The sequence below is a fragment of the Salvia hispanica genome, chromosome 4 (genome assembly GCF_029641045.1).
Source record: "Salvia hispanica isolate PSC_SH4W2 chromosome 4, Shi_PSC_v1, whole genome shotgun sequence".
Lineage (NCBI taxonomy): Eukaryota > Viridiplantae > Streptophyta > Magnoliopsida > Lamiales > Lamiaceae > Salvia > Salvia hispanica.
In genome coordinates this window covers 33,564,894-33,588,473 of record NC_142695.1, presented here as the reverse complement: position 1 = coordinate 33,588,473, position 23,580 = coordinate 33,564,894, and the positions used below count along the sequence as shown (strand labels likewise).

The 23,580-nt window shown below is 38.0% G+C and overlaps 4 protein-coding genes across 5 annotated transcripts; 2 read left to right on the top strand and 2 right to left on the bottom strand.

Annotated features, from left to right (window-relative positions):
* Positions 1 to 477: 477 nt before the first annotated feature.
* Positions 478 to 2,571, top strand: LOC125197394 (small ribosomal subunit protein bS6c alpha-like). Its single transcript, XM_048096133.2, has 2 exons — positions 478 to 911; positions 2,109 to 2,571. The coding sequence occupies exons 1-2, from the start codon at positions 573 to 575 to the stop codon at positions 2,346 to 2,348; spliced, it is 579 nt and encodes a 192-aa protein (XP_047952090.1). The 5' UTR covers positions 478 to 572; the 3' UTR covers positions 2,349 to 2,571.
* A 272-nt stretch (positions 2,572 to 2,843) lies between these two features.
* LOC125197388 (sodium/calcium exchanger NCL-like) lies at positions 2,844 to 7,676 on the bottom strand. The gene is made up of 7 exons (XM_048096127.2): positions 7,202 to 7,676; positions 5,973 to 6,158; positions 5,327 to 5,508; positions 4,612 to 4,757; positions 4,274 to 4,508; positions 3,899 to 4,201; positions 2,844 to 3,256 (listed from the first exon to the last, which is right to left on the bottom strand). Exons 1-7 carry the CDS (start codon positions 7,578 to 7,580, stop codon positions 3,008 to 3,010), a joined length of 1,680 nt encoding a protein of 559 aa, XP_047952084.1. The 5' UTR covers positions 7,581 to 7,676; the 3' UTR covers positions 2,844 to 3,007.
* A 6,484-nt stretch (positions 7,677 to 14,160) lies between these two features.
* On the top strand, positions 14,161 to 15,575 carry LOC125197390 (protein C-terminal S-isoprenylcysteine carboxyl O-methyltransferase). The gene has a single exon (XM_048096129.2). It carries the CDS (start codon positions 14,280 to 14,282, stop codon positions 15,456 to 15,458), a length of 1,179 nt encoding a protein of 392 aa, XP_047952086.1. The 5' UTR covers positions 14,161 to 14,279; the 3' UTR covers positions 15,459 to 15,575.
* Positions 15,576 to 16,237: 662 nt separating this feature from the next.
* On the bottom strand, positions 16,238 to 23,128 carry LOC125197389 (apoptosis inhibitor 5-like protein API5). Of its 2 annotated transcripts, none has more exons than XM_048096128.2 (16): positions 22,917 to 23,128; positions 22,641 to 22,802; positions 21,990 to 22,089; positions 21,826 to 21,891; positions 20,393 to 20,505; positions 20,224 to 20,298; positions 19,900 to 20,049; positions 18,815 to 18,880; positions 18,674 to 18,739; positions 18,077 to 18,187; positions 17,595 to 17,681; positions 17,409 to 17,515; positions 17,186 to 17,300; positions 17,000 to 17,065; positions 16,740 to 16,837; positions 16,238 to 16,663 (listed from the first exon to the last, which is right to left on the bottom strand). In XM_048096128.2, exons 1-16 carry the CDS (start codon positions 23,001 to 23,003, stop codon positions 16,480 to 16,482), a joined length of 1,653 nt encoding a protein of 550 aa, XP_047952085.1. In that variant the 5' UTR covers positions 23,004 to 23,128; the 3' UTR covers positions 16,238 to 16,479. The 2 variants fall into 2 exon arrangements, with proteins under 2 accessions (XP_047952085.1, XP_088913561.1); XM_089057435.1 differs by having other exon boundaries at positions 20,393 to 20,493.
* Between the last annotated feature and the right edge of the window lie 452 nt (positions 23,129 to 23,580).

Below are 23,580 nucleotides of genomic sequence, written 5' to 3'. Positions count from 1 at the left end.
AGGAAAATCAGTATGTAAAATAAGAGATATGAAAAAAAAGTGGATAAAGTATCAGAGGAAAACTTTCTAATTTTAAAAATTAAATTATTTTTTGTGGACATCTCAAAATGACAAAATAATACTACTATTTTTCATTAACGGAAGAAAAATTAACAACAAATACCTTGAAATTAAAGGTGTTGCAAATGTCATCATATAGGTAGACAGCCAAGAATTCAATGATCATAAAGTGGGGATTTCGGGATTTTTATTTTTTTTCATTCATTATGTTAATTGTAGAATAATTTATGTGAGCTAAATTATTGGTCAGTGCAAAGTTGAATTTTGTGACTATACATACATAAATGTATAAATAAATAAATAAATAAAATGTAATCTAAATTTCGCAAGAGAATTTGATATGTAAATCCAAAAAGTGTCAGTATCGCGTTTTAGTTTCTAGTTTTATAAGTCGCTTCAAATTGACCACGTTTTAACAAAACAAGAGATTCACAAACCCATCAAAAACCCATCTTCCCTCTCTCTCTCTCTCTCTTTGTCGATCGATCTCGCTCGCGTCGGAGAAACCAACAATGGCATCATCAGCTTCAATCTCTTCCTCTTCATCCACTCTCTTCAAATCGCGAACCTTTCACCTCCACTCCTCGTCTTCCTTCCTTCCCTTCAAATCCAAAAACCCTATTAAAATGCCGTTTCTGATAAAACCCCTGCGAGCAGTGAGAGCAGAATTCGACATGTCCTTTTTCGCAACCGATTTAGGCGCACCGCCGCCAATCGAGGGGTTCGCCGATCTGGACAACAAGGAGGAGCCAGAGTGCCCGCCGGGCCTCCGCCAGTACGAGACCATGGCTATCTTACGCCCTAACATTTCCGAGGACGAGCGCCTCGCCTTCATTAACAAGTACCAACAGGTAACAATTTCTTCTTCCTTCACCTCAAAATGTGTGTATTTCTGCTGCTGCTGCTGCTTGGATATTTTTTAAATTATTGAGAATATTGCGTGCTTGTTGGGATTTTGGAGAGAAATTGAGCATTATTTGTTTGTTTATTATCGTTTAGAATTGATGATCACAAGCTAGTTTTGAAGTAGAAGTAGATGTGGATGGAAAAAATTCATCAACCTAATTAGGGTTTATCAATTACGAGGAATAATATGTTGCACTACATACCTTACGTGAGCATCGTTCTCGTTTGACGTACATTTAGCTTTGTTCGATTTTATATATTTAGTTTGATTCTAATACATTAAAAAATGTTATTGAAATTTTTAATTTCTTAAAATTCATAAAATCAAAGCTTGATTTGTTATTTTATTAGTAATTTATTTGAAATTATAGAGAAATGAGCAAATCAATCTTTGAATTTTGTGAAATTAAAATTTTCAATAATATTTTTTAATGTATTAGAATTAAACTAAATATATAAATCGAAACGAAAAATGTTAAACGTGCGTCAAACGAGAGTGATGCTCACATAAAAATCTCACATAAGGTATGTAGCATATCATTCCTCTATCAATCACACCGTAGATTGTATATTGATGAAATACTACTACTTTGTATGTATTGTGAGGAAGAAGATGGATTGTGGTGTAGGGATTGTGGTGTAGGCAGTGTCCGTGAGTTGGCTAGTGGTAAATTGGTAATGTCCGATGCCAAAGGTCTCGGGTTTCTATTCATTTACCGATAAAAGAAAGATGGATTGTGGTAGGCAGTAATCAAGCCGTGTAAGTTTCAACATATCCAACATTCTTCCAAACTTTAATCCTCCATACTCAGCCATAGATTAGCCCATACTATTTTTATCTATCCGAACTATCGATGGGCAATATGACTCAATGTACAGGATAGAAAATCGAGGTGCAGCTCCCAAAAGTAAACGAAATAGAGAAAATTGTGTGCCAGTGATCAGCAATCAAGTTGAGGCAGCTGAGTGAATTTATCTTAAAATGGGATGAAATAGTGGTTCCACTCCCGCGAGTTGGTCTTGTTGAATGTGCAGATCAAAGCGGAGAATCTGGTAGAAGGGGACTGAATTGCTCTGTGATTTCTCAAGGATATTAGATCAAATTATTTTGTGTATTGGATTCTCACTCTGTTTTCGCGCAGTTGCTCTCTGCCGGTGGCGCTATGCATGTGGAGTTTTTGAACAAAGGGGTGCGCCCACTTGCTTACAGCATCAAGAAGAAAAACAAAGCTGGAGAGACCAACATTTACTTGGACAGTATTCAGATTCTTGTCACTTTCTTCACCAAGCCTGACTCAGTCTCAATTATCGGGGAAACCCTACAAAGAGACGATGATGTTATCCGGTCATCCACTTTCAAGATAAGGAAGAGGAAGTATTAGGGATCAAGTCAAGTATGCTAGGTTTTCATGTGAAAGGCTTCGTTTTTACTCGTTTAGATTTAGCATAGTTGGTGTTTGTCGTGTGAAAGGTTTATTCATTTTGTTCTCGAATCTCCACACCAGTTTGAGTTTGGCTGGATATAGAATTGAATGTTAGAATGTTTAGAAGGTGCAAGTAAACTCAATATTCGTTTTATAGTGATAAACTCAATTGTCTATGCAACTTTTATAAACTCAGTCTATAATTGATTATTGTAAGATTAAAAAAAGTAGAATTTTATAAAATAAATTGCTCGACGTTGTAGTGATAAAATTTGTATATTTATACATCTTTTTTACAAAATATGCACATCAATCTCATTTTGTTACTTCCAATACAAGACCATTTTATCATGGCTTATATTGATTTAGTACTTTCACATTTAAGTTAGTTGATTCTCAAAGAAAGTAAATATGAATGGTTTCAGGTGAAAATAACTAGAGAGAGACCAGAGATTAACAACAGCAAGCGCCTGAGAAACCACAGGCACTAAACTTATTAATAAACAACAATTACTACACATCCACCATAGATGAATTTTAAATAAATGTGTAACATGTCCCCTTGCACATGGATGCAAATTATATGGGAAAAATGGTGGTGGAAGCATCATCATAATCTACGACCACCCGAAGACGAAGTCGAGAACATATACAAGTGCGAGGGAGATTGGATAGAGCATGAACGCTACCAGAGATGTCCACAGTGGGAAAGTGGTGCGGGTGCTCGCAAACACCCCCATCACAATGCACACCAACAGGATCACCAGAACCTCTGACGAGAAGTTCCACTCCAACCCTCTCACGTAAACCAGGGCCAAGAACACCGACAGGCACAGTACGTTATTCATTGTCACTGCTCCATACAACTGGAACAAAACCAACAATCTATCCGTGTCAGGAACAAATCACAGTACGCAGATACATTGATCAGGGTGTCTTTTACCATATACTCCCTCCGTCCCTTAAAAATGAACATTCTTTCCTTTTTGGTCCACCCCTAAAAATAGTAACTTTCCTTTTTAGGAAATCTCTCTCTCTCTCTAACGAGGTGGGACCCATTTTCTACTAACTCACACTTTTCTTTCTATCTCTCCCTTACTTTACCAATTTTGCATTAAAACTTGTGTCATTTCAAATGGTTCTACTTTTAAGGGACGCATGGAGTACTAGTTTTACATAACGGGTGCTGGATATCTTTATCAAGGACATTGATTCTCGAAGCAAACAAGTTGGTACTCCCTCCGTCCCAGGATATTAGAGCCCTTTTCTTTTGGGCACAGGAATTTAGGAGATGTTGTTAAGTGGTGTAAATGGAGTTGGCAGTAAAGTAAATTTTTACCATAAACAGAAATGGCTCAAATATGTTGGGACACCCCAAAGAGGAATAAGGGTCTAATATCTTGGGACTGAGGGAGTATTAGCTTATTGTAAGTATCTATCGCGCATTTATCAAACAAGACCCGCCTCACATAACACATAATGCTGCAGAGAATGAGAACTCAACATACCTCTGAGAATGTCAAAGAGGCAGATCTTAGCTTCTTTCTGCTAGCAAATATAATTGCAGACACTGCCTCACTTGAGTTGGTAGCCAACGGCAGCGCAATAAATGAGATGAAAAAGGTTGGGATGCTTGTGGCTGCAGAAAAACTGTTTACAGCGTCCACCAGAGGGTCGGCAAATGAAGCTGCAATAAGAGTTCCCAGAAGCAACAGAAGTGCAGCTTTGATCGATATCCATCGAGCATTCTCAATGGCCTCACCACTCTCGTCATCTTGGTTTCCCAAAAGAGCATGTTCTCTCCTTGTTTCCTGCCAAAGATGAAAGCATACCATGAGATAACAACAGACTAAATCGGGAATCTAGATTAAATGACACCATACTTCGTGAAAATCGTCTATTGAATTTCTGGCTTCTTGCAGCCATTTCTCAACTCCAGCGACGAACTCGTTGAAATCAATTTTTGAGTCGAGAGAAGTATCAAAATCTTTGAGCACTCTGTCCACTACTTCATTCTCATCAAAAGTTATCTCATTAAAATGGATTCCAATAATTAGAGCCTTTAGCTCTACACGTGATAGGATTCCATCATTGTCATCGTCAATCCTTGTGAAGATCCTACAATACCAGATCATATATCAATCAAGGGGAAGAAGCAAAATGCTAAACCACAAGTGCTGAAAGAGATAGCCAGCACAACATGTGACGATCCCAAACTTACTTCTTCAGTACAACTTTATTAGCTGTTCCATCTGCATTGCATAGCTTTCCCAAAGGACCCGAATCCAAATGCTTTAGGATTCCTGCCATGACATGCTTATGCTTTACATAAGAAAGCTTTCGCTTCTGAATCCAGGGCTGGAATACCTGCAAAACAGGTTAGCTGATTTTCAACAAGCATTCAGTCTAATCATTTAGCAACAGTAACCCTTATAAGTTTCAACAGTTAGTTGCCATGTTATGCAGTTTTCAGCTCACCATTAGCCTCTAAAGGCTCCACAGCATGTGTACAATACAGTGGCTCCCAGAGAACTTAAAATAGTGTTGTTTTGGGATCCAGAGATTAGAAATTCACAATGAACTTTTAGATTGAACTCTGGCAAACATTCTTCAAAATACTGTTATTAATTGAAAATACACCAACTGATCTTTTGCTATGGTTTCAATAACTGTGAGATGTCACAGGAAGCCTATTCATCCCACATTTGGGTTGAAGTAAAATATAGAACATGATGGTTCTGAAATTTAATAAGTTCTTGGAAGTTTCATCAATCAGAATTCGGTTAATCAACTCAATGAAAATAAAGAACAACAATTTTAAAAGTTTTCCCTAGGATTTTGAAGCATGGTCGTGAATCCAGACTAAGCCCTTGCGACAATGACTGCCAAATTGGAAACTAGTATGATATGCTATGAAGATGCAATGAGAAAAATACCTGGTAAAGGCAATAGGAAAGTAGTAGCCCAACAGAAACAATAAGGGCAATCAAAACAACCAAATGCCTTCCGGAGTTAATGTTCAAAACTTGCGGCAGTTGGACAACTACAAAGGGGATAACGGATATAGCCATGATAATCCCTGCGTAGCTTGTCCATATATCCGTGCAAACACCAGATCCTGTATGGACCAATACATCATCGTATGATGCATGTGTTCACGAAATTGCCCACAAATGACACAAATGCTTATATCACAACTTTTGTGTTGATCAGCATATTTTATTTATTGGATTGAAAGTATAGTTCTTTCTCTTTCTAGTTAAAGTACATTCTTCTTATCCTTTGACTTATATTTCACAGTTCAGTTTAAAAAACATGTGTATTTCTTGGTTGAGAAGGTGGGTGGAATGTCCTGACGATGATAGTGGATCCCAAAGTGCCTGAATGGTTCGCAAAAGATAAAATCCCCTGATTGTTTTTTCTTATTAGAAGAAAAGAGACACTTGAGTGTGTGTGTGTGTGTGTGTGTGCATGAACATAATTGTTGATTTCCGGTTGAAGTTTATGGTTTTTCATTTCAGGGCAGGGCATGCACACTACTATAAAATATGGGAGCCACAAAAGAAAGACAAAGAAACAAACCAGTTAAGCTGAAGCCTTTCGTGTCTGTGGAGTCAATGGCCATAGAATTCTCTAAATCGCACTTTCCAACAATTATACAGGTACCCCAAGCTAGAGTAAGAAGCATGACAGTTGAGCCAGCTAGCAATCCCATTCCAACCGATACCTGGCTTTGAGCGACTTCAGGGGTTCCAGAAAGCCCAGAGACTGGATAAGCAACAGTATTATGAGTAGTCAGAAAATACAACCACACTACTCATATATGACTGATCTGTAAAAGTGCAAAGTCTGCATAAAGCTGGTATGCAAACAAAGTTTATCAATCTTAATTAGGATTTGATGATCATTTAATACCAATTTCAGCCTGGCTAAATCTGAGTTCCTGTTCCTCAAACAAAGGGGAAACAAACACATAGAATCACTCAGTACTTGCACACACGTGCTATCTCTTCAGTTATTTTTCCTCAAATAGGTAATACTAGAAGTTGGTACCAGTTCACCCCTCACATGTTCAGTTTTTTCGAAGTCAGTCTTATAGTACTCCATATAATAACTTTCCCTTGTGTTTTCTTGAACAGCTGTCATCCAAATGATTTCATATCCATCAATTTTGAGCGAAAAATTACCCACACATCCAAGCTTCTCCAAAATGCTAAAATAATGTCATATCTGCAGGTGGTGAACCTTTGAATTATTGTATTAGTCTTCGTTGTTGTCTTGATAATTGAATTCAGAGTTATTATTCTTGTTGTGCTACTGAAGATTATTCGTCTACTTCGCTTGCAAAAAATATCTATCACAGCTACATATAATAGAGTACTAAATTAAAGTAAAAAGGTTAAAAAGGATAGGATAATAAGAACACGAGCCCTAGTGGTATGATGTAAACATCCGGAGAAAAAGTAGACACGCAGACAGTGCATAATGTTTTTGTATTTATGTATCATCGTCGATTCAGCATAGAGATGTGATATTTCGAAGTAGATCTGCTCCGATTTTCTTTGCGACAAGTGGCTGCGGTTTTCGCATCAGAGAAAACCGGCCCCGCACCTTGCAGAAGAGGACAGGTCCATAATTTGTGGGCCGGCGAGTCATTAAATTCGAGAAAATAATTTAAATTTTAAATCTATAACGATCACAACGCATGTTGATTACGATTACGATTAGTTCAGTAAAAATCACACTCACCAAACAAAATTTCATGAATCGGCTTTGTAAAATTGAAGCTCGAGTAAAAAAATTGAAGTTACCGAGAATAAGCAGTGCATCTGGAAGCGCTCCGAGAATCGGGAGGAAGAGGCCGCCGACGATTCCAGGTCCGAGCAGCTCGAGCAAGAGCTCACTGCCGGCGGAGAGATAGGTCGCAGCGAGGAACATGAGGTATCCGTAGACGAGAATGAGGAATAAGCTTCCGATCCCGGAGGTGGTGCAGGGCATGAAGCCGTAGGTCTGCTCGCAGGCCTCATCGGCGGCGTAGAGGCGCAGGAACGGGGTGGAGGAGACGCCGTCGGAGATGAGATCCGATGGATCGGAGATGAGGCGAGCATAGGCGCAGCCGCAGAGGAGTAGGAAGGCGAGGGAGGTGGTGAGGATATTCGGTTTAGGCCTGAGCTTGAGAGCAGCAGCCATGGCGGTTCGATCGGAGTGTGTGAGTGTGTTGTGTGTGTGTTGGTAGAGCTGATTAGAATGATGGATAAAGCGTTTTTGCCGTGTTGTTGAATTTAGTATAAAAAGGCGTTTACTTAAAAAAATTTCAAGATTTGGACGCGCGTAAATCATCTAACAAAATTCCACAATTAGTTAATTCAGCTGCCACATGGCATGGGATACCTCTACTTGATACATCTACTAAATCTCAAATTTCAATATTGAGCAACTAAAATAAAATATCTTCCCACCTAAAATATCATTTTGAAGACGAATGTCGATTTCATTGTTGATTTTATTTCAAAATATACACTGCTATTTTTTCCTAAAAATGATGTGCCACCATCCAAACCATTTCATTGCCTTCGGATGTCTTTATCAGTCAATAGAGTAGAGGTTTAGTTCCCAAGCTACCCGGTCAAGTGAAACCCCCTGTCTCCATTGGCGTGTTATCAAAACAGGTGACCATAGGGTCACCCAATTGGGTAATGTGTGCTGTCTTCCATAACCTTCCACTAGATTGGGTGGTTTGTCTGGTGTGGTGTCACTCAGTTGGGTGATATCCTCTGACTTACAATGTCGCCCTCTTCCACTTGATCTCTCCTCTTGTCCTTCTTTTAGGGCTTCTGTCAATCTATGATCCTTGAATCTGGCATTTCTCTCGGCATTGAAATTTGAATGATCAAATTTATATCAATATATATTATCGTAATTGCTAAATTTTATTTGAATATGTAGAGAATTATCCTATTGAAATTATAATCATAATGTATCAAGAGGTTAGCAGCAAAATTTCCAACTGCCGACTCCTTTTTTGAAAACAAAAGAGAACGTATAATTTTACTAAAAAGTAATGAAAATTAAAGGTATAGATAGAATCTAAAAATAGAAAATTAAATTAAACGTGCTGGCAGGCTTTGCCTGCTTTTCTTTTCAAATGGAGTACTAAAATAAAACTAAACGTGCTGAGGAATCGGTTCAATTTTGATAAGACAGTGGTTGAATTAATTATGTATACTTATAATGATTAAATAAATTTAGATCATCGATTAAAGAATAATAAATAAGTCGTTTGTCTATTGTAATACACAAAAGTTACCATTGGTTTGTAAATATTCATTACTATGAATATATTTTAACTTACCAAAAAAGGTAAGTTTGACTTACGCCTAGTTTATTCAAATACAAATTGTGTTTCGACTGAAATTGATAGTAGTATAGTTGTAATTTTTTTTCTAAGTAACTTAAATCCTCAATAAAGAAAAGAAATGCTGATGTGGATAATTTCATTTTTGCTTTTTACATGCTATGATTCCTTTTGTCAGCGAGCTTTATAAATTCTTCCAAATAACCTTAGAAAAACTGGAAAGTTCATAATCTCCGTAAATATAAATATTATATTACAAATAAATTTTGCCAATTATAAATTCAATTTTGGAGAGAAGGAATTCATAATTTTAAATTGCTTTGTTTAAGTTATAGCTTTTCAATTCTGGAAGAGCCAGCTAAGTCGTATTAGAAGTTTTCTCCCCGTGATATTTTTTTGTATTTTTCCGTATTCATATTAATTGATTAGGCCTACATTAGTTTCATGATTTTGCTTTATCACTCTCATTTTTATTCTTCTTGTTTTTATTTTTTATTTAAATAAGAAGTCGTATTTTATCTCTGTTATCCTTTTTTATAATGAGAAACAATTTTAAAGAATTGAGTCGAATACTTGAACCAAAAATAAATAGAATTGTTTTTTTTCACTTCAAACAGAATTTCATTCCGAACTCAAATATGGAACTTTTTTTTTTACAATCTTAGAATCCAAATTTTTGTATTGTAAATAAAAATGAATCGGAATCCAATGCGTTCATTCATTAACACTTGGTTCCATATAATTTTTACAATTAACTAATGTATTTAGTTCCTATTTGAATATAAAATGATATTTTTAAGAATGAGAAATGATATTTTTTTGAAACATTAGCGGAGAGTATATCACAAAACGTCACAATCACAATTACTCCACAAAAATACATAAAACTAGTTCAACACTTAAATAAACAAAATAAAAATATAGTTTACATTATAATTGTGCTTGTTTATACTTAGGGACTGAGTTTACTGGGAGAAGATGAACGTCCACTCTTACATGTATTATTTTGAAATATTCAATCTTCTACATAATAAAAATTGCAAAATTTTACTAATAATCTTAAACCTCAAGAGAATACTAGTAGTATATTTTATAGAGTGAACTTAAAAAATGGTCCATGGACTATGAGTTTATCTCGAAAATGGTCTTTGGACTTTAAAAATATCACCAGTAATCCCTATGAGTTTATAGATTTAACACTTTTGTCATCCTTCACTTTGTTTCTTCATTTCAATATTAGATTTAATTTTATAAAATTAAATTTTAAATTTTAATTTTTAATTATCAATAAATTTTTTAATTATAAAAATTAATAAATAACAAAAATTAACAGTTATAATCAATATTTGATAGTGTCTAATATTTAATCAATAAGATATGACAACCCCTTAGTTTTAATCAATATTTAATAGCTTTAATCATAAATAGATCATATAACACGATTTATTCTGAAATAAATATGCATCTAATGCAAGATTAATATAATTTTCGTTTATTAATTTGAAAACAATCAAATGACTAGAAAATTTCAACAAAAATAATCCTATATAAAATTTTTAGTCAACTTTATAATATTCAATCACAAGCAATTATAACAACTGAACGAAGGCTAAATAGAATAGCTTTTATTTTTCCATCGTAATTAATATTATTTTTCTGTACTTCTTCAATTCAGCTGAATATTATATTAAATAACAAAAATTAATAGTTTTAATCAATATTTATAGTGTCTATGAATTAATAGTTTTAATTAAAAAAAATTATTGATATTTAAAAACCAAAATTTAAAATTTAATTTTATAAATTAAATCTAATATTGAAATAAAGAAACAAAGTGAAGGATGACAAAAGGGAAGATGAATAATAATTTTGAAATAATATCAGAGTTAGTACATAACTGAAATAATATCATATTTAAAATGTTAAAAGTGTAAAAAGACCAAATTGCCCAAACCCTTCAAAACTCCTCAAAAGGGCATTTTCGTCTCGAAACAGTGCAAAAGGACTGTTTTTGATATTAACCCTTAGTCCAGAGACTACTGGTGATATTTTTAAAGTCCAAGGACTATTTTCGAGATAAACCCATAGTCCAGGAACCATTTTTGAATTCACTCTATTTTATATTACTTTCTCTCTTTACATCTCTCTTAGAGCATCCGCAATGGTCGGCTAGCGACCGGCTAGCCGATTCGTCGCGCTAGCCGATCGGCTAGCCGAACCATTGCAATCGGCCAGCGCGAAATCGGCGAGCGCATCGGCGTGGGCTGGCCGATCGCTCGTCGCTGGCCGATGCGCTAGCCGATGCGCTGGCCGCCATTGCAGAGGCCAAATCGGCTAGCGATCGGCCAGCGGGTTTTTCCATTTTTTTTTTTTTTTTTTTTTTTTAAAACCTATATAAACGCGATTTTCGTTTCATTTTCATTTACACCACTTGTTTTAACGAGTTTTCTCTCTCTCTAACTTTCTGTACAAGAGCATTATTGAGCGATGGATCACAACAACGAGTCCAGCCCGGCGACGAGTGGCTCTCAGACTCCCACAGTACCTGTGGGATCTGGATGGGGGCAGATGGGCCCGGGATTTAACATTCCTTGGAATCAGATGATGGGGATGATGGTTGGTGCGCCGGGGGGGGGGGGGGTATGCCTGGTGGGATGCCGGGGGGTATGCCGTGGGGGATGACGGGCGGCCAGGGGAGCGGCGGGCAGTTAGCGCCCGGGTGGGGGGTATGCCCCAGATGCAGCAGCAGATGATGCTGCAGCAGATGATGGGGATGATGTGACAGGGCGGGGGGCAGGGGGGTGCAGCATGGTATGTATCCCGGGATGCAAGGGGGGTTGCAGGGGCAGGGGTCACCGGGAGGGGACCCGGTATATCGGCCGTCTCTTGATTTTTTGACGGCGTCGTCTCACACTTCGACCCCAGCGGAGACGCAGTTCACTGGCGATGGCGATGACCTTCTGTCGTTGCATGACATGGGGATCGATCTCGATGATCCGGATACTCCCGTTCCGGCGAGGCGGGCCGCGCCGAAGAAGAAGACGAGGGGGAAGGCGAAGGCGGTTGGCGAGTCATCGCAGCCCGCGGTTGACCACACCCCGACCCGGAGGAAGTGGACGGAGGATGAGTACGTCGGGGTGGCCAGGGGCTGGTTGGAGGTGTGCGACGACCCGCTGGTTGCGAACAACCAGCGGGTCGTCAACATGTGGGCGAAGATCAGAGCTGCCTATAGGAGGCACTGCCCGCAGGGGAAGGACTTCAGCAACGAGGAGGTCCGGAAGGGGTGGGAGCGCACCAGGGCCGCGGTGGGCCGTTTTGCGAACTTGTACGCCAACGCCCTCCGTCAGCTCAAGAGTGGGCAGACCGAGGAGGACGCCCGGAGGATAGCCGCGGGTCAGTTCCCCGTGGAGGGGAAGTATAAGGAGTTCACCTTCTGGGAGTGCTTCTTGTTGCTGAAGGACTCCGAGAAGTTCCGGGCGGGGTGCGACGCTGGGTGGCCGAAGAAGCAGCGACTGAACTATAGCGGCGACTACAGCGGCAGCAGCGGCGGATCCCACGACCTCCCCCCGGATGTCGAGGAGTTTCCGTCTCCTCCTTCATTTACAGGTCGCCCCCGCCCGATTGGCCAGAAGCGGGCGCAGCGAGCTGCGAGGGGCGGATCCCCCCTATCGCCCCGCGAGGTCCAGTCCTCCGCCCTCCCACCCGCCCCACTCGAGTACACTCTCCATTCGCGTAACCATACGCGGGATCAGATGTACAAGGTCTTACAGGAGTGGAGGGCCGCCACAGACCCCACGGAGAAGATGTTTCTTCAGGAGATGCTCGAGAGCATGCGTGCCGATTTAGCCGCCGCGAGGGCACGGCTTGCGGGTTCCGACGTGGGCTCAGATACCACGGGTGGCGGCAGCGGCAGCGGGGGCGGCGACGACGACGGAGACGGCGACGAGGAGTAGAGATCGGCAGGGCCCGTGTGTTGAAGCCCTTTTTTTTTTAAAAGAATCATGTATTTTTTTTTAAAAAAAATTTGTACTTTTTTTTAATGGAATGGATTATTTTTCCCGTATATGTGTCGTAAATTTAATTCCGTATTTTAATTCCGTAAATGTAGTGTATTTTGAATTATTTTTATTGCGGCTGGCCTAAATCTGATGTGGCAGGGGGTTTTTTGAGTGTTGCTGACGTGGCAGAGGAGAGAATGGCTGGCCTATGGCTGGCCTATAGCTGGCCTATTTACCATTGCGGATGCTCTTACTTTATCAATTTTATATTAAAACTCGTACCGAATCCAAAGTGAATATAAAACATTGGAATATAAAGGCAAAATCTCCAACCCCAATACCACAATAAAGTTAAAATTAAGCATAATAGAAAGGGCAAAAAGAAAAAAATTGAACACACGGATTAATTGATTGCCTCACAAAATAATCTTTTCAATAAAACATTTCCATTTTTTCGAACCCTCAAGTGAATATGAGCTTCGCGTAAGTCCAAGAAACAGAAAAATGCTCCCATTGTTGAAGCGACGCCCGTCTCATCGTCGAGAGATTCGGTACAAGAGGGATTGTAGTCGAAATTTGCGAAGAGTGAAGCGTTCTTTGATCATTCTCTTTATCTTCACAAATTCTCTTCAACACTCATTTACCTTCTCAAATTCATGTTTTGATTAAGCATGATCAGTTCATACAACTCACTGTTTGTTGCTGCTAAGCACTGGATTTTTCAATCGGTCAACTCTGGACAGTTGAGATTTATAAATAAAACTTAGTTTCCTATTAAAAATTTAATTCGATAAATAAAAACTTGGTTTGGAAGAAAAGAGTATGAAATGATTGAGAAAAGAATAGAAATAATTTATTAATTATATTTAAATATTAGGCATGAATTTATATATTAATTGGACTATCAAAAAAATGTGATTTTGAAATTTGTAAATAAAATAATTAATTATTGTTGTTTTAGTGCCTAATTTGGTGAATTGGTAATATTAACTGAGTAAAAATGGAATGATCATTCATTTTTTTTAATGGTTTTGTTAAAATCGGGTAAAAAAATAAAGTAAGTTGATAAGTTAATGACACAAAGATATTAAACATACAGTAATATTTTGACCAAATTTGTAAAACGACAATATTTTAGGATAATATTTAGAGTTCAGTTATTCTCAATTAAGAAATTGGATAAAGTGATTATATGAATCTATGAATAATGGAGCATACTAATTCAATACTATTATTCATATTAATTTAGATTTATATTAATACCAGTAAGTTATAGAGGGGCGGATGCAAAATTAATTACTAGCAGGGGTTAGATTTTCGAAATTTTAATTAAAAATATATTTTTAAGTAGAATAATATGGAGTATAAAATATAAATAATTTATAGTAAAAACAAATTTGAAAATGAATTTATTTGGGGTAAAGCCTCGTGTTTACAGACCGCATCCTCACCATCACCAATACCGTTTATCAAGGTTTTGCTTCAATGACGGAATTAGGGCTTTAGCATTCCCGCTCGAAATTACAGAAATCTACTATGGAGTCAGCCGCTTCAGTGCTCTGTTATAAGGTCACCCCTTTCGCCTCCACTTTCTCGCAAAATTCTCATTTGATTTCTCTCAGACCTTTCAGCAAGCAGGTTCCGCGCAATATTTTCTCTCTGAAAACCTCACTGAGATGCTCTCTTCCATTTCCCCCCAATTCCTCCACTCTATCGCCCTCCAAATCCACTTCTAATTACAAAATCCGCTCGCTCAAATGCTCTTATTCGACCTCGCCGCCGCCGTTAGATTCGGATTGGCTGAAGCCACTCAAAAATTTATCCTTCGAATCGCTAAAATCATCCCTCGCCCAATTGACCCCCCTCGACGTGTGCAAATGGTGCTTGGCGCTCTCCGCCGCGATCGCGGCGTCGAAATCGGCGGCGAATCTGCTCCTCAGTCCGTTTTTCTGGATGTACTTCAGTTGGACCTGGGTGTTCTGGCCGTGGGCGGCGGCAATTGCGATCGGCGCGTACGGCCTCTACAGCCTGGGAAGACACCTGAAGGGCGAAGCCACGGTGGTGGAGCAGCTCAGCATCGTGACATCGGCATTCACGTGGCTGACGCTGGTGCCGCCGGCACATTTCAACGGATTCCTCGAGGGCTGGCCGTTCGTCTTCTTCTTCATCTACCACTACTTCTTCTTCCTCCACGTCAGCGTGCGCAAGCGTCTCTACGGCGACTACTACGCCCGCGATCACGATGCGAAATGGGACATCGTGCTGCCGAGGTGGCAGCGCCTTCTGTTCTGCGGCGGCGTGACGGCGGCGCATTGGGCGGCGGCGTTTGAAGGGGTGGAGCTGCATTTGGTCCCGGGGGGTTGGAGCAATGTGGCGATTTGGGGGATGATTGGTTTGGCTGTGTTTATGCAATACCATTCCACCTTGTATTTGGCGAATTATTCGGAGAAGGTGGTGGTGCCGACTGCGGTGGTGCAGTTTGGGCCTTATAGGCTCGTCCGGCACCCCATTTACGCGTCCACGATGCTGCTGTTTGTCACTTATTTTGCGGCGTTGAGGGCTCCGGTGAGTGCTCTGTTGGTCGTGGTGGTGTGCTTGTTGTATTATGGGCGGAAGGCGGAGGCCGAGGAGGCGGTGATGGTGGAGGCGTTTGGGGAGAGGTATACTGAGTATGTGTCTAAGGTTACTTACAAGTTGATTCCTTTTCTTTATTAGTTGTGTTGAAGAAACTCAAGATTTGATCATATTTTGGCTTGTTTATTTTAGACAATGTTGTAAAAGATCAATATGTTTTTGCAATTTCATCCAAACTCATACACCATTCTTGTACTATTTCATATTGGGTTATCCAAGCTTGCTTAGTAGTCATTTCTTGGCAAAAAAATAAACATCTTACTCCCTAGTCCACCAGTTAAGGACAATTTTATGCACGGATTTTAAAAAATTGTTTGATTTTCTAAAGAAAAGTAAAGGGAGAAAGGGAGTGAAATGCGGATCCACTTTTAATACTTCATCCATCCTACTATAAATAACACATTTTTAATAATAAAAACATCATTCTTTACTTTTTCCTTTTCTCTTACTTTATTTTAACTACTTAGCTACAAAATAACAATACACAAAATCTCGTGGCAGAAAAGAAATACTTCACTTAGAATGGATATGGATGGAGTATTAGTGTTAGAATGATCGTAAGTGTTAAAAGTTAGTGAAATATAATGTTTGCATCCTAAAAATGGAAAGTAAATGGTTTTATAAATCATAGACAATCAAAACGGTAAAGAGACTCTTTAAATGGCAGACAGAGGAAGTACTATTCTCCTATTTCACTCACTCATTTTTCTCACTTTATTCTCTGTTAGTATATAATTTAATTTTATCTTCATTTAATTTACTAAACATAACTTACATAAATCTTAACCCAAAAAAAACTTTCCCAAGCAACAAGAATGAGGGAGATTAGGTTAGCACTTAGCACATGATTCCTGGTGGACTTTTCCAAAGGATTCAACTTTATAACAGCATCATCATATCAGTGGCTCCAATACAAGAAGTCGTAGCCATTCTGTTACATCACACTAATGGCACTGATATTTTTGAAAGAATTAAGTCAACATAATCTTAATCATAACAATATTAAAGCTCTGACAAATGCCATACAACTAGAAGACTAGCTAGTAATTAAGCACTACATGTCCTAGGTAAACTTCCACGGTATGCAACAGTGTGGTGCTTGTTAATAATAGCCTCTCCCTCGACCGCGTCCCCTCCAACCTCCTCTACCTCTTCCACCGCCTCTCCCCTCGTTTAAACCCTTGAAAGCTCGGTTAACGAGTTGGTTTTGCACACCTCCAGCTCCTCGGGCCTTCTTCATTGCATTCATGCCAGATCCGTTACCAGCATTAACAGATCTCTTTTGACTGCAATGACAAATGGTTAGCTTAAACCATCAAAATCAAGTATAGCACAAGTAAAGATGAACGTATTTCGCTATACCCTGCAGCACCAGCAGTCGTTGCAACTTTAGTAGCTTCTTTCCATGAAAAGCTGATCTTCTGGCCCCCAATAAATGAAGGTGCTTTCGAATGCAAAGGCTATATCCAACCACAATCATGTTGTTTTAGTATAGCTCAGTGTATAGGAAAGAAGAAAACAAGTCTACTAAACCCAGATTAGTTATTTACCTATGAAATTATATCCACTCGTGTGATTTCAGAGAGTTCTATAATCAAGTCAAGTTGGAGAAAATTACTCACCTGTGTCATTGCTAGTATATTGTTGCACGTACGGAGCCCAGCTGTAGCATTCTGCTTTTGTTTCTTCTGTAGGATATCCAGATAAAAAAAGGAGCAAAGTTAATCCAACTAAACCCAACGCGTCAAAGATAATAACATCCTCGCAGCTAAATACTACAACAATTTAAGTGGATTAGAAAAACGCACAATTGTTTCTTTTTCTTCTTCTGTTTTTGCAGCTGCCATTGCTTTATTATGCTCCGCCATGCCCTGTGTCAGCTTCTTATTCATTGCCTTGGCTAATTCCTCAGTAGTGCTTAATCTATTTCACCAAAAGAACAAGTCAACTTTATGAAATTCCACAGTGAAACCAGGTTTGAATAAACATGAACAATGTACTGAATTGCAATATTCTTTAGTCATAAATTACCTCTCAGTAAAATCTTTATATTGTTCTGTGAAATCTTCCCCAAGCCTATCTGAAGGTTGTCCGGTAACAATCTTGTAGCCACAAAGACTATTCGTGGTATTGGGAGTCTACAGAATCGAAATATGTAAGGTACCTGGTTCTAAGATATCAAATATGTAGACAGAACAACAAGCACATGATTATTACCTTGTGAGCTAAATGGTGAAATGCATACAACAAGCACTCAATACTTGTAAAATCAATCTCTTCAATCTTTCTCCGGACCATGTATTTCTGTGACATGTATAGAGAGCATCCATAAGATCACTGAATAGAAGATCATAGATCAAGTTGCCAAATCCATGGTTCAAAATCTGTCAGTGGATATACAAGTACATTCATTTTATGAAAATATTAATTCACACCCATCCAACTTTATTTAACAATCAATACGGAAAACTGATAGTCAATTATAAAGCAGGATTGACTGCTAATATGCAATGTTATTAGAAGATGGTGTCTATATGAAACAGACACCAATCCATGGGATGAAAAGTGAAGATAATAGGATGAAAATCAATACAAGAATCATGTCAGAAAGAAAAAGATAAAGGCATCCATCTCAGTAGCTAAATAGTTAACTTAACAGCAGCACGCATCTTCTTACCTACTTCAAACAGAAAGCATACCTTTAAAAGTTGCACTACTGATGGAAGAAGCTGCCTTGCCTCTTGTGGTCTTGCATATAATGAACATTCAGCAAGATTCTTTAGCAAGTCCAATTTTCTTTCGTCAGGAAGCTGAAAGAGATGTATATAAAGATACAAGAAAATCCTCAATCAAATTCCAAACACAAAAGGTCGGGAATTCGAAATTATAAAAACAATATACTAAGAAATGTAACTACAGGTCACAACGCCCTCTTGTTAGTAAAGTAACTACATTTCATTTCTATGTTGAAACAGAGCTGAAACAAACATCAGAAAAGTTTGAATGACATTGGATGGCACAAAAGATCTAGACATTCATATAATAAGAAGTCTTCTTAGCAATCATGATATTTGTAGTACACAAACAAGAATGTGGAAAAAAAATTGCAAAAAAATGGAAATAAGAGCATTCCATCTAAAACAAAAACCAGGGATTCCCAAGCCAAGGTAAATTTGGATTGGACATGGACATGCATCGTGAAACATAAAAGATGACAAAATCAGCACAGCTAGCTAAATGTTTTAAGAGACTCATTTTTAAGAATGGTAGATAGTAATTTAGTTTGAGCGTATTACCTTGTCAAAAACAGGGATGATTTGCTTAGTTAAGTAATTGAAGAACTTGCTACTTGAAGCACCCCTCTGAAATCACATATATGCTTATGTCAACATATGCTAATAGATCTACAGTTCTTCAAATATCAGATTTGTGAGTACCATAAAAAACGGAAGGGCCATTTGTATGCAGGATATGAATCGATTAATGTGATCACTGTCTGAAACCTGCGGACAACCATGGAAAAGCAAAATAAAATATTCGAATACTTTCCCAGTAATAATTCTACAATAATATGGATCACCATTTACATGAAGACAATAATTACTAGAAAGTAGGAAGGTATATGTATGGGAAGTGGCAACAAATTTGACAAGTAACCAGATTGGCATTCTAGATACAAAAGTTGAGATACTATATGAACTTGTGGAACAGTAAACGTCAGAACTTTTAAGGGAGTGGTGGTGGTGGCCATGGCGCGGGTCACACTATCATTTAATTCTATTATTTTTATTTTTGTAATTAAAATAACCTTTTATGGCATGGTCGACTAAAACCTACAAACATGCCTTAAACATTCATATCAAAACAAAACAAAGGAGCTCAAAAGCTAGACTAGGCTCTATCAATATCGGATAGACAGATACAAACAAATGCTTAAAACCATTATGCTTTTGGACCCATAAATCTATATTTATTATGATTATACTCAACATTCAAAGCCGTGCTCCTCAATATCATCAAAGAATACTCTTTAGGCCAGCCAAACTGTGTATGTCGGGTCGTTATCGTGACAACATGCTAACACAACACAACACGACACGATAAGGACAAACCCTAACACGATAAGGAAACCATCAGCACTAGCATAGGGTGACTCACACAGACATGGACACAACACAATAGCAACACAATTTAATTCATTCTCACACAAGCAAGCTGATAATGACCGAACAACACGACATGATAGCCATACAAATTCTAAATTCTCTATGTTTAAAAACTAATACGAAAATAAACCATAATAGTAAACTAAGAATAAAATAATAATACTAACGATGAGTTACACAGAATTACCATGTCTTTATCACGTTGACACGACAAGGCTTGACATTAACCTATTAATTTTTATTTTTATTGTGTGTGTTGTATCCGAAAATTTCCAGGCCCAATTCTCTTCAACCAAATAGACCAATATCATTGGCAAAAAGAAATAACAAAAAACAGATTTTAAGTTTTAACATACATTAAACTGAGCATCAAGATCAGCCTGGCCTTCAATAATCTCAACAAGTTCTTGAACATGCTCCACGGGAGCGTCCTTTCCAAACAAGGTCAAGCTTTTCAAGAAGTCAAGGAACAATTTAAATTCAGCAGCTGTTACATCTTGCATATTCTGAAACAGGAAGACATCAGAATTATATTCAACTGGAAGCATCGGGTATTATAAACGGAATTTTAGATATAGAGGTACCCGCCATGAAGAAGAAAAAGGTCTCAACACTATTGACAAATTTGACATTCGAAAAACATAATTTTGATCAGATGCCTGATGATATGAATGTAATACCTGCTTTACCAAATTAGTTATATGCCTCTCCATTTCATCTTTAGGCTTCAACAACTCTTCTTTAAGGGAGAACACCTGAAAAATGTACACTCCTATAATGTAGGACACCTTATCCATAATATGTTTAGGCTGAAAAGTTATTTCATTAATAAATTTAGAAATGTCTTACCTTATCCCTAATAAAGCAAAGAACCTTCTCACGTATGCTCTCACAAGCAGTGAGGTCCTCTGCACTTCGATCATCAGTGCTACCAATGTGCTTAAACAAAGCTGTTAAAGATGCTGAAACAAACATAATCAACAACAGTTTCAGAATTTGCAGTCTGAATGCACAGTGTACATGTAGCCATGATTTAGGTGTCCAGTTTATTAATACACACAAAGAGATAAGCAATGAAGCATACCAGGGGAATTTTTAAAATGACTTATGCTGATGAAGGTAAATATGAGCCATGAGGTCAATGCAGATTAGTGGAATCCTCACAAGACAGATGACACAATATATCCCTTCTGACAGATTAAAAACTATTTTCCTAATCCTTTCCAATTCATTACCAAAAAAATTCTGAAATGTGATGCACAAGGCATGATGGAAGTTTCAAACAGACAGCTATAATTATGATTCTTATCTGAAACGTATGTTCATAGAACACATCTCGGCATCATCTCTTTTGCCCATGAACCCGTTTTACTATTTGAAATTCCTCTTCACTGAAACTCCATTTTAAGGTCCATATAAGAATAATAAGTGACTACAAGCATTTAGCAACTGAGATCACATAGTTTCAGCAAAGCATAGGAGTCTCGAGCCACCTACAGAAATTTGATAAGATTTTCCTACCACTGGCCACCAAATAACTAGGCTTGGCTCGCAAAGTTGTGCTCAACTTCCTCCGGTGCTTTTTCCACTGGCAAACCCCATTTGACTTAAAAACCAAATTTCATAAGAGACTGTAACACAGCAGCTATAAATTTTCTGGAAATGACACTCAGCCACTGACAAACATATCATTTTCATCAGATTCTATTAATGGTCCATGTCCCAAGAAGCTCCACGTCATCCTAGTTTTTCTAAACTCAAGAAATGAGAGTAACAGGTGAAAGAAGCAATTTATATAACTGTAATGGCAAGGGTAAACCACCAATCCATTTATCCAGATACAACTTAAGTCTTTTCTATTATATTAAAATCCTGTAGGGAGATTATCTGAAAAGGAAAAGATGCAGCTCTAAGAACTAACATATCCACCAAGGTATGCATGTAGCTTTCCTTCACAAAAATGGAAACAATTTCACATCACCGTCTAAGCATCAGAGTGCAGTTAGTCATCCAAGTATAAAGCTCCAATTTCACTTCATCGTTTTTACCTAACTTCCAAACGTCACATTTAACAACCTAGAGACAATTACCTCCTGCTATGACTCAAAATCTCAAATTCTACCAAACCAAAATATGTTCACTCAATCTAATGGTTAGAAGTACAATTTAGGTTTTCCAGGGAATACCTCCTATAAAAGTCAGTGTCATCAATGATTCAGCCAAAAAAGTATGAAAGAACTGAAAGTACAATTTATTTCTAAATAGTGACTTATCAGGCTTACTCTTAACATCCTGTCGCAACAGGGACATAATGGCTTTGTGTACTGCATCACGCTCCACATTATCTCCTAATCATAACCAACAAAACACTTTATTAAAATTAAAAATTAAAGAGGTGAAAACATCTGCAAAAGAACCCCAATTATGCATCAAAGACCTAAATTACCAGCAATAAGAAGTTGGGCGAGGATGTCAACAATTTTTGTCAGATGTTCAGGAGTATCCTTGCAGAATAGAGGAAGCCCACGAATAGCTTGTACACGCACCTTCAGCAATTAAACAAAGAAAATACCTCAGAGTCACCTAAATGTGTGTAACTCAAAATCTCTGAAATGTGTGTCTAATGTCTTGAGGATGTATAACATCCGCCTAATCAAACTCAGCATGCGCAATATGTGTAAAGCACAAATTGTGCTGCACAATACAATTACTCATATGAAAAATTGATGTTTCAACGTGACAGTGGCAAGACACCCATGAAAATAAAAAGGAGAGACAGAAATCAAATGCATGGTGCCATTCTAATCTCAAGTATTTTTAATATCAATTTCCACACCGAGAATCCTCTTTTATGGTGAAATTTAGCACAGAAAGGCTACTTATGATTCTCTTGAAGAACTACTACATGTTGATATTCCCCCATGAAACCCTCTAGAGAAAGCAAAAGGATTTGATATATACAACTCATAAAGCACCAACATTGTGATACTGTTTGCCCGAACATCGACATAAAAATACAATTCAAGGCCTTCAAATTCCAATATGTGCCACAAATGCAAATGCGAGCTCCTTCAGAAAAACCGTAAAAGTAACTTACACCAAGCTCCTCGTCCTCGCACAAATACAGATGCTGGTCCAGAGCTTGCTCGGCAAGCTCAGGGAAATACTTGAAGAACTTAGGTATCATTTGCGCCGACAGCTGCTTCGCTTTCACACTGCCATTCGCAGCAGCAAGTATCCCCTCGTAATCCTTCCTATTCTGCTCACGTAATCCAAACATACAGAAAAAGAGTTGAGAATGTCCCCAATCCTACCTCCAAAACGACTGACCAAAAGCTCGAAACCACGGAAAACTTGAAATGCACCGACTAACCTGGGATTTATCTTTGGCTTCATTCAGTCTCTCGCCGTACTCGTAGAGCTTCTCGATGTCGCCGACATCTACGGTCGCTTCCGCCATGATTTTGATTGAATTTGTGGGTGTGGTGTTGAGGAAATCGGATTAGGGTTTTGACGTTGAAGGAGGGAAGGGAACGTCTCAATTTGATTTTAGATTTGATGAGGATTAGAAATTCCGTCTGGGTTTTCAAACTATACTCGATCCCATTTAAAATAACATTAATAAATAGTTTATCATTCACAATTTAAAATCTCTTTTATCATATCGTGGAACTCAATTTATATTAATGTTATAATAAAATGTGATTGTTTGATTTAGTGAATTGTAAGATTTATTATTTAAAATGAAAAAAAATGAGATTTTACATTGTGGATGTATAAAATGGTAAATTGCGATATTTTTTTTTAGATCGAAGAAGTATACATTGTTTTGTTAAAATACAGTAGTTTCGTTCGCAACCAATAGTCATACGTATTTTTCTAGTAGTGTTTATAAAAATTGTTTCATTTTTTTGTTTTTACTAGTAATAAATTTCCAATAGTAATTATGTGAGCATCATTATCTATTAAGTTCTGTCTTGTCTTCGTCTCCTAACAAAAAAAACTTTTGAAATGTTACAAGTTTTTAATGTGAAATC

What these genes read in the sequence shown, in the direction of transcription:
- LOC125197394 (XM_048096133.2), top strand. Translation starts at nt 573, where the DNA reads ATGGCATCATCAGCTTCAATCTCTTCCTCTTCATCCACTCTCTTCAAA. An exon ending in TCATTAACAAGTACCAACAG is followed by an intron (nt 912 to 2,108) that starts GTAACAATTTCT and finishes GTTTTCGCGCAG; the next exon opens with TTGCTCTCTGCCGGTGGCGC.
- LOC125197388 (XM_048096127.2), bottom strand. Translation starts at nt 7,580, where the DNA reads ATGGCTGCTGCTCTCAAGCTCAGGCCTAAACCGAATATCCTCACCACC. An exon ending in AGATGCACTGCTTATTCTCG is followed by an intron (nt 6,159 to 7,201) that starts GTAACTTCAATT and finishes TTGCTTATCCAG; the next exon opens with TCTCTGGGCTTTCTGGAACC. An exon ending in CCTCTTTGACATTCTCAGAG is followed by an intron (nt 3,257 to 3,898) that starts GTATGTTGAGTT and finishes GTTTTGTTCCAG; the next exon opens with TTGTATGGAGCAGTGACAAT.
- LOC125197390 (XM_048096129.2), top strand. Translation starts at nt 14,280, where the DNA reads ATGGAGTCAGCCGCTTCAGTGCTCTGTTATAAGGTCACCCCTTTCGCC.
- LOC125197389 (XM_048096128.2), bottom strand. Translation starts at nt 23,003, where the DNA reads ATGGCGGAAGCGACCGTAGATGTCGGCGACATCGAGAAGCTCTACGAG. An exon ending in CAGTAGTGCAACTTTTAAAG is followed by an intron (nt 17,682 to 18,076) that starts GTATGCTTTCTG and finishes TACATGTCACAG; the next exon opens with AAATACATGGTCCGGAGAAA. An exon ending in TATAAAGATTTTACTGAGAG is followed by an intron (nt 17,301 to 17,408) that starts GTAATTTATGAC and finishes TTGGTGAAATAG; the next exon opens with ATTAAGCACTACTGAGGAAT.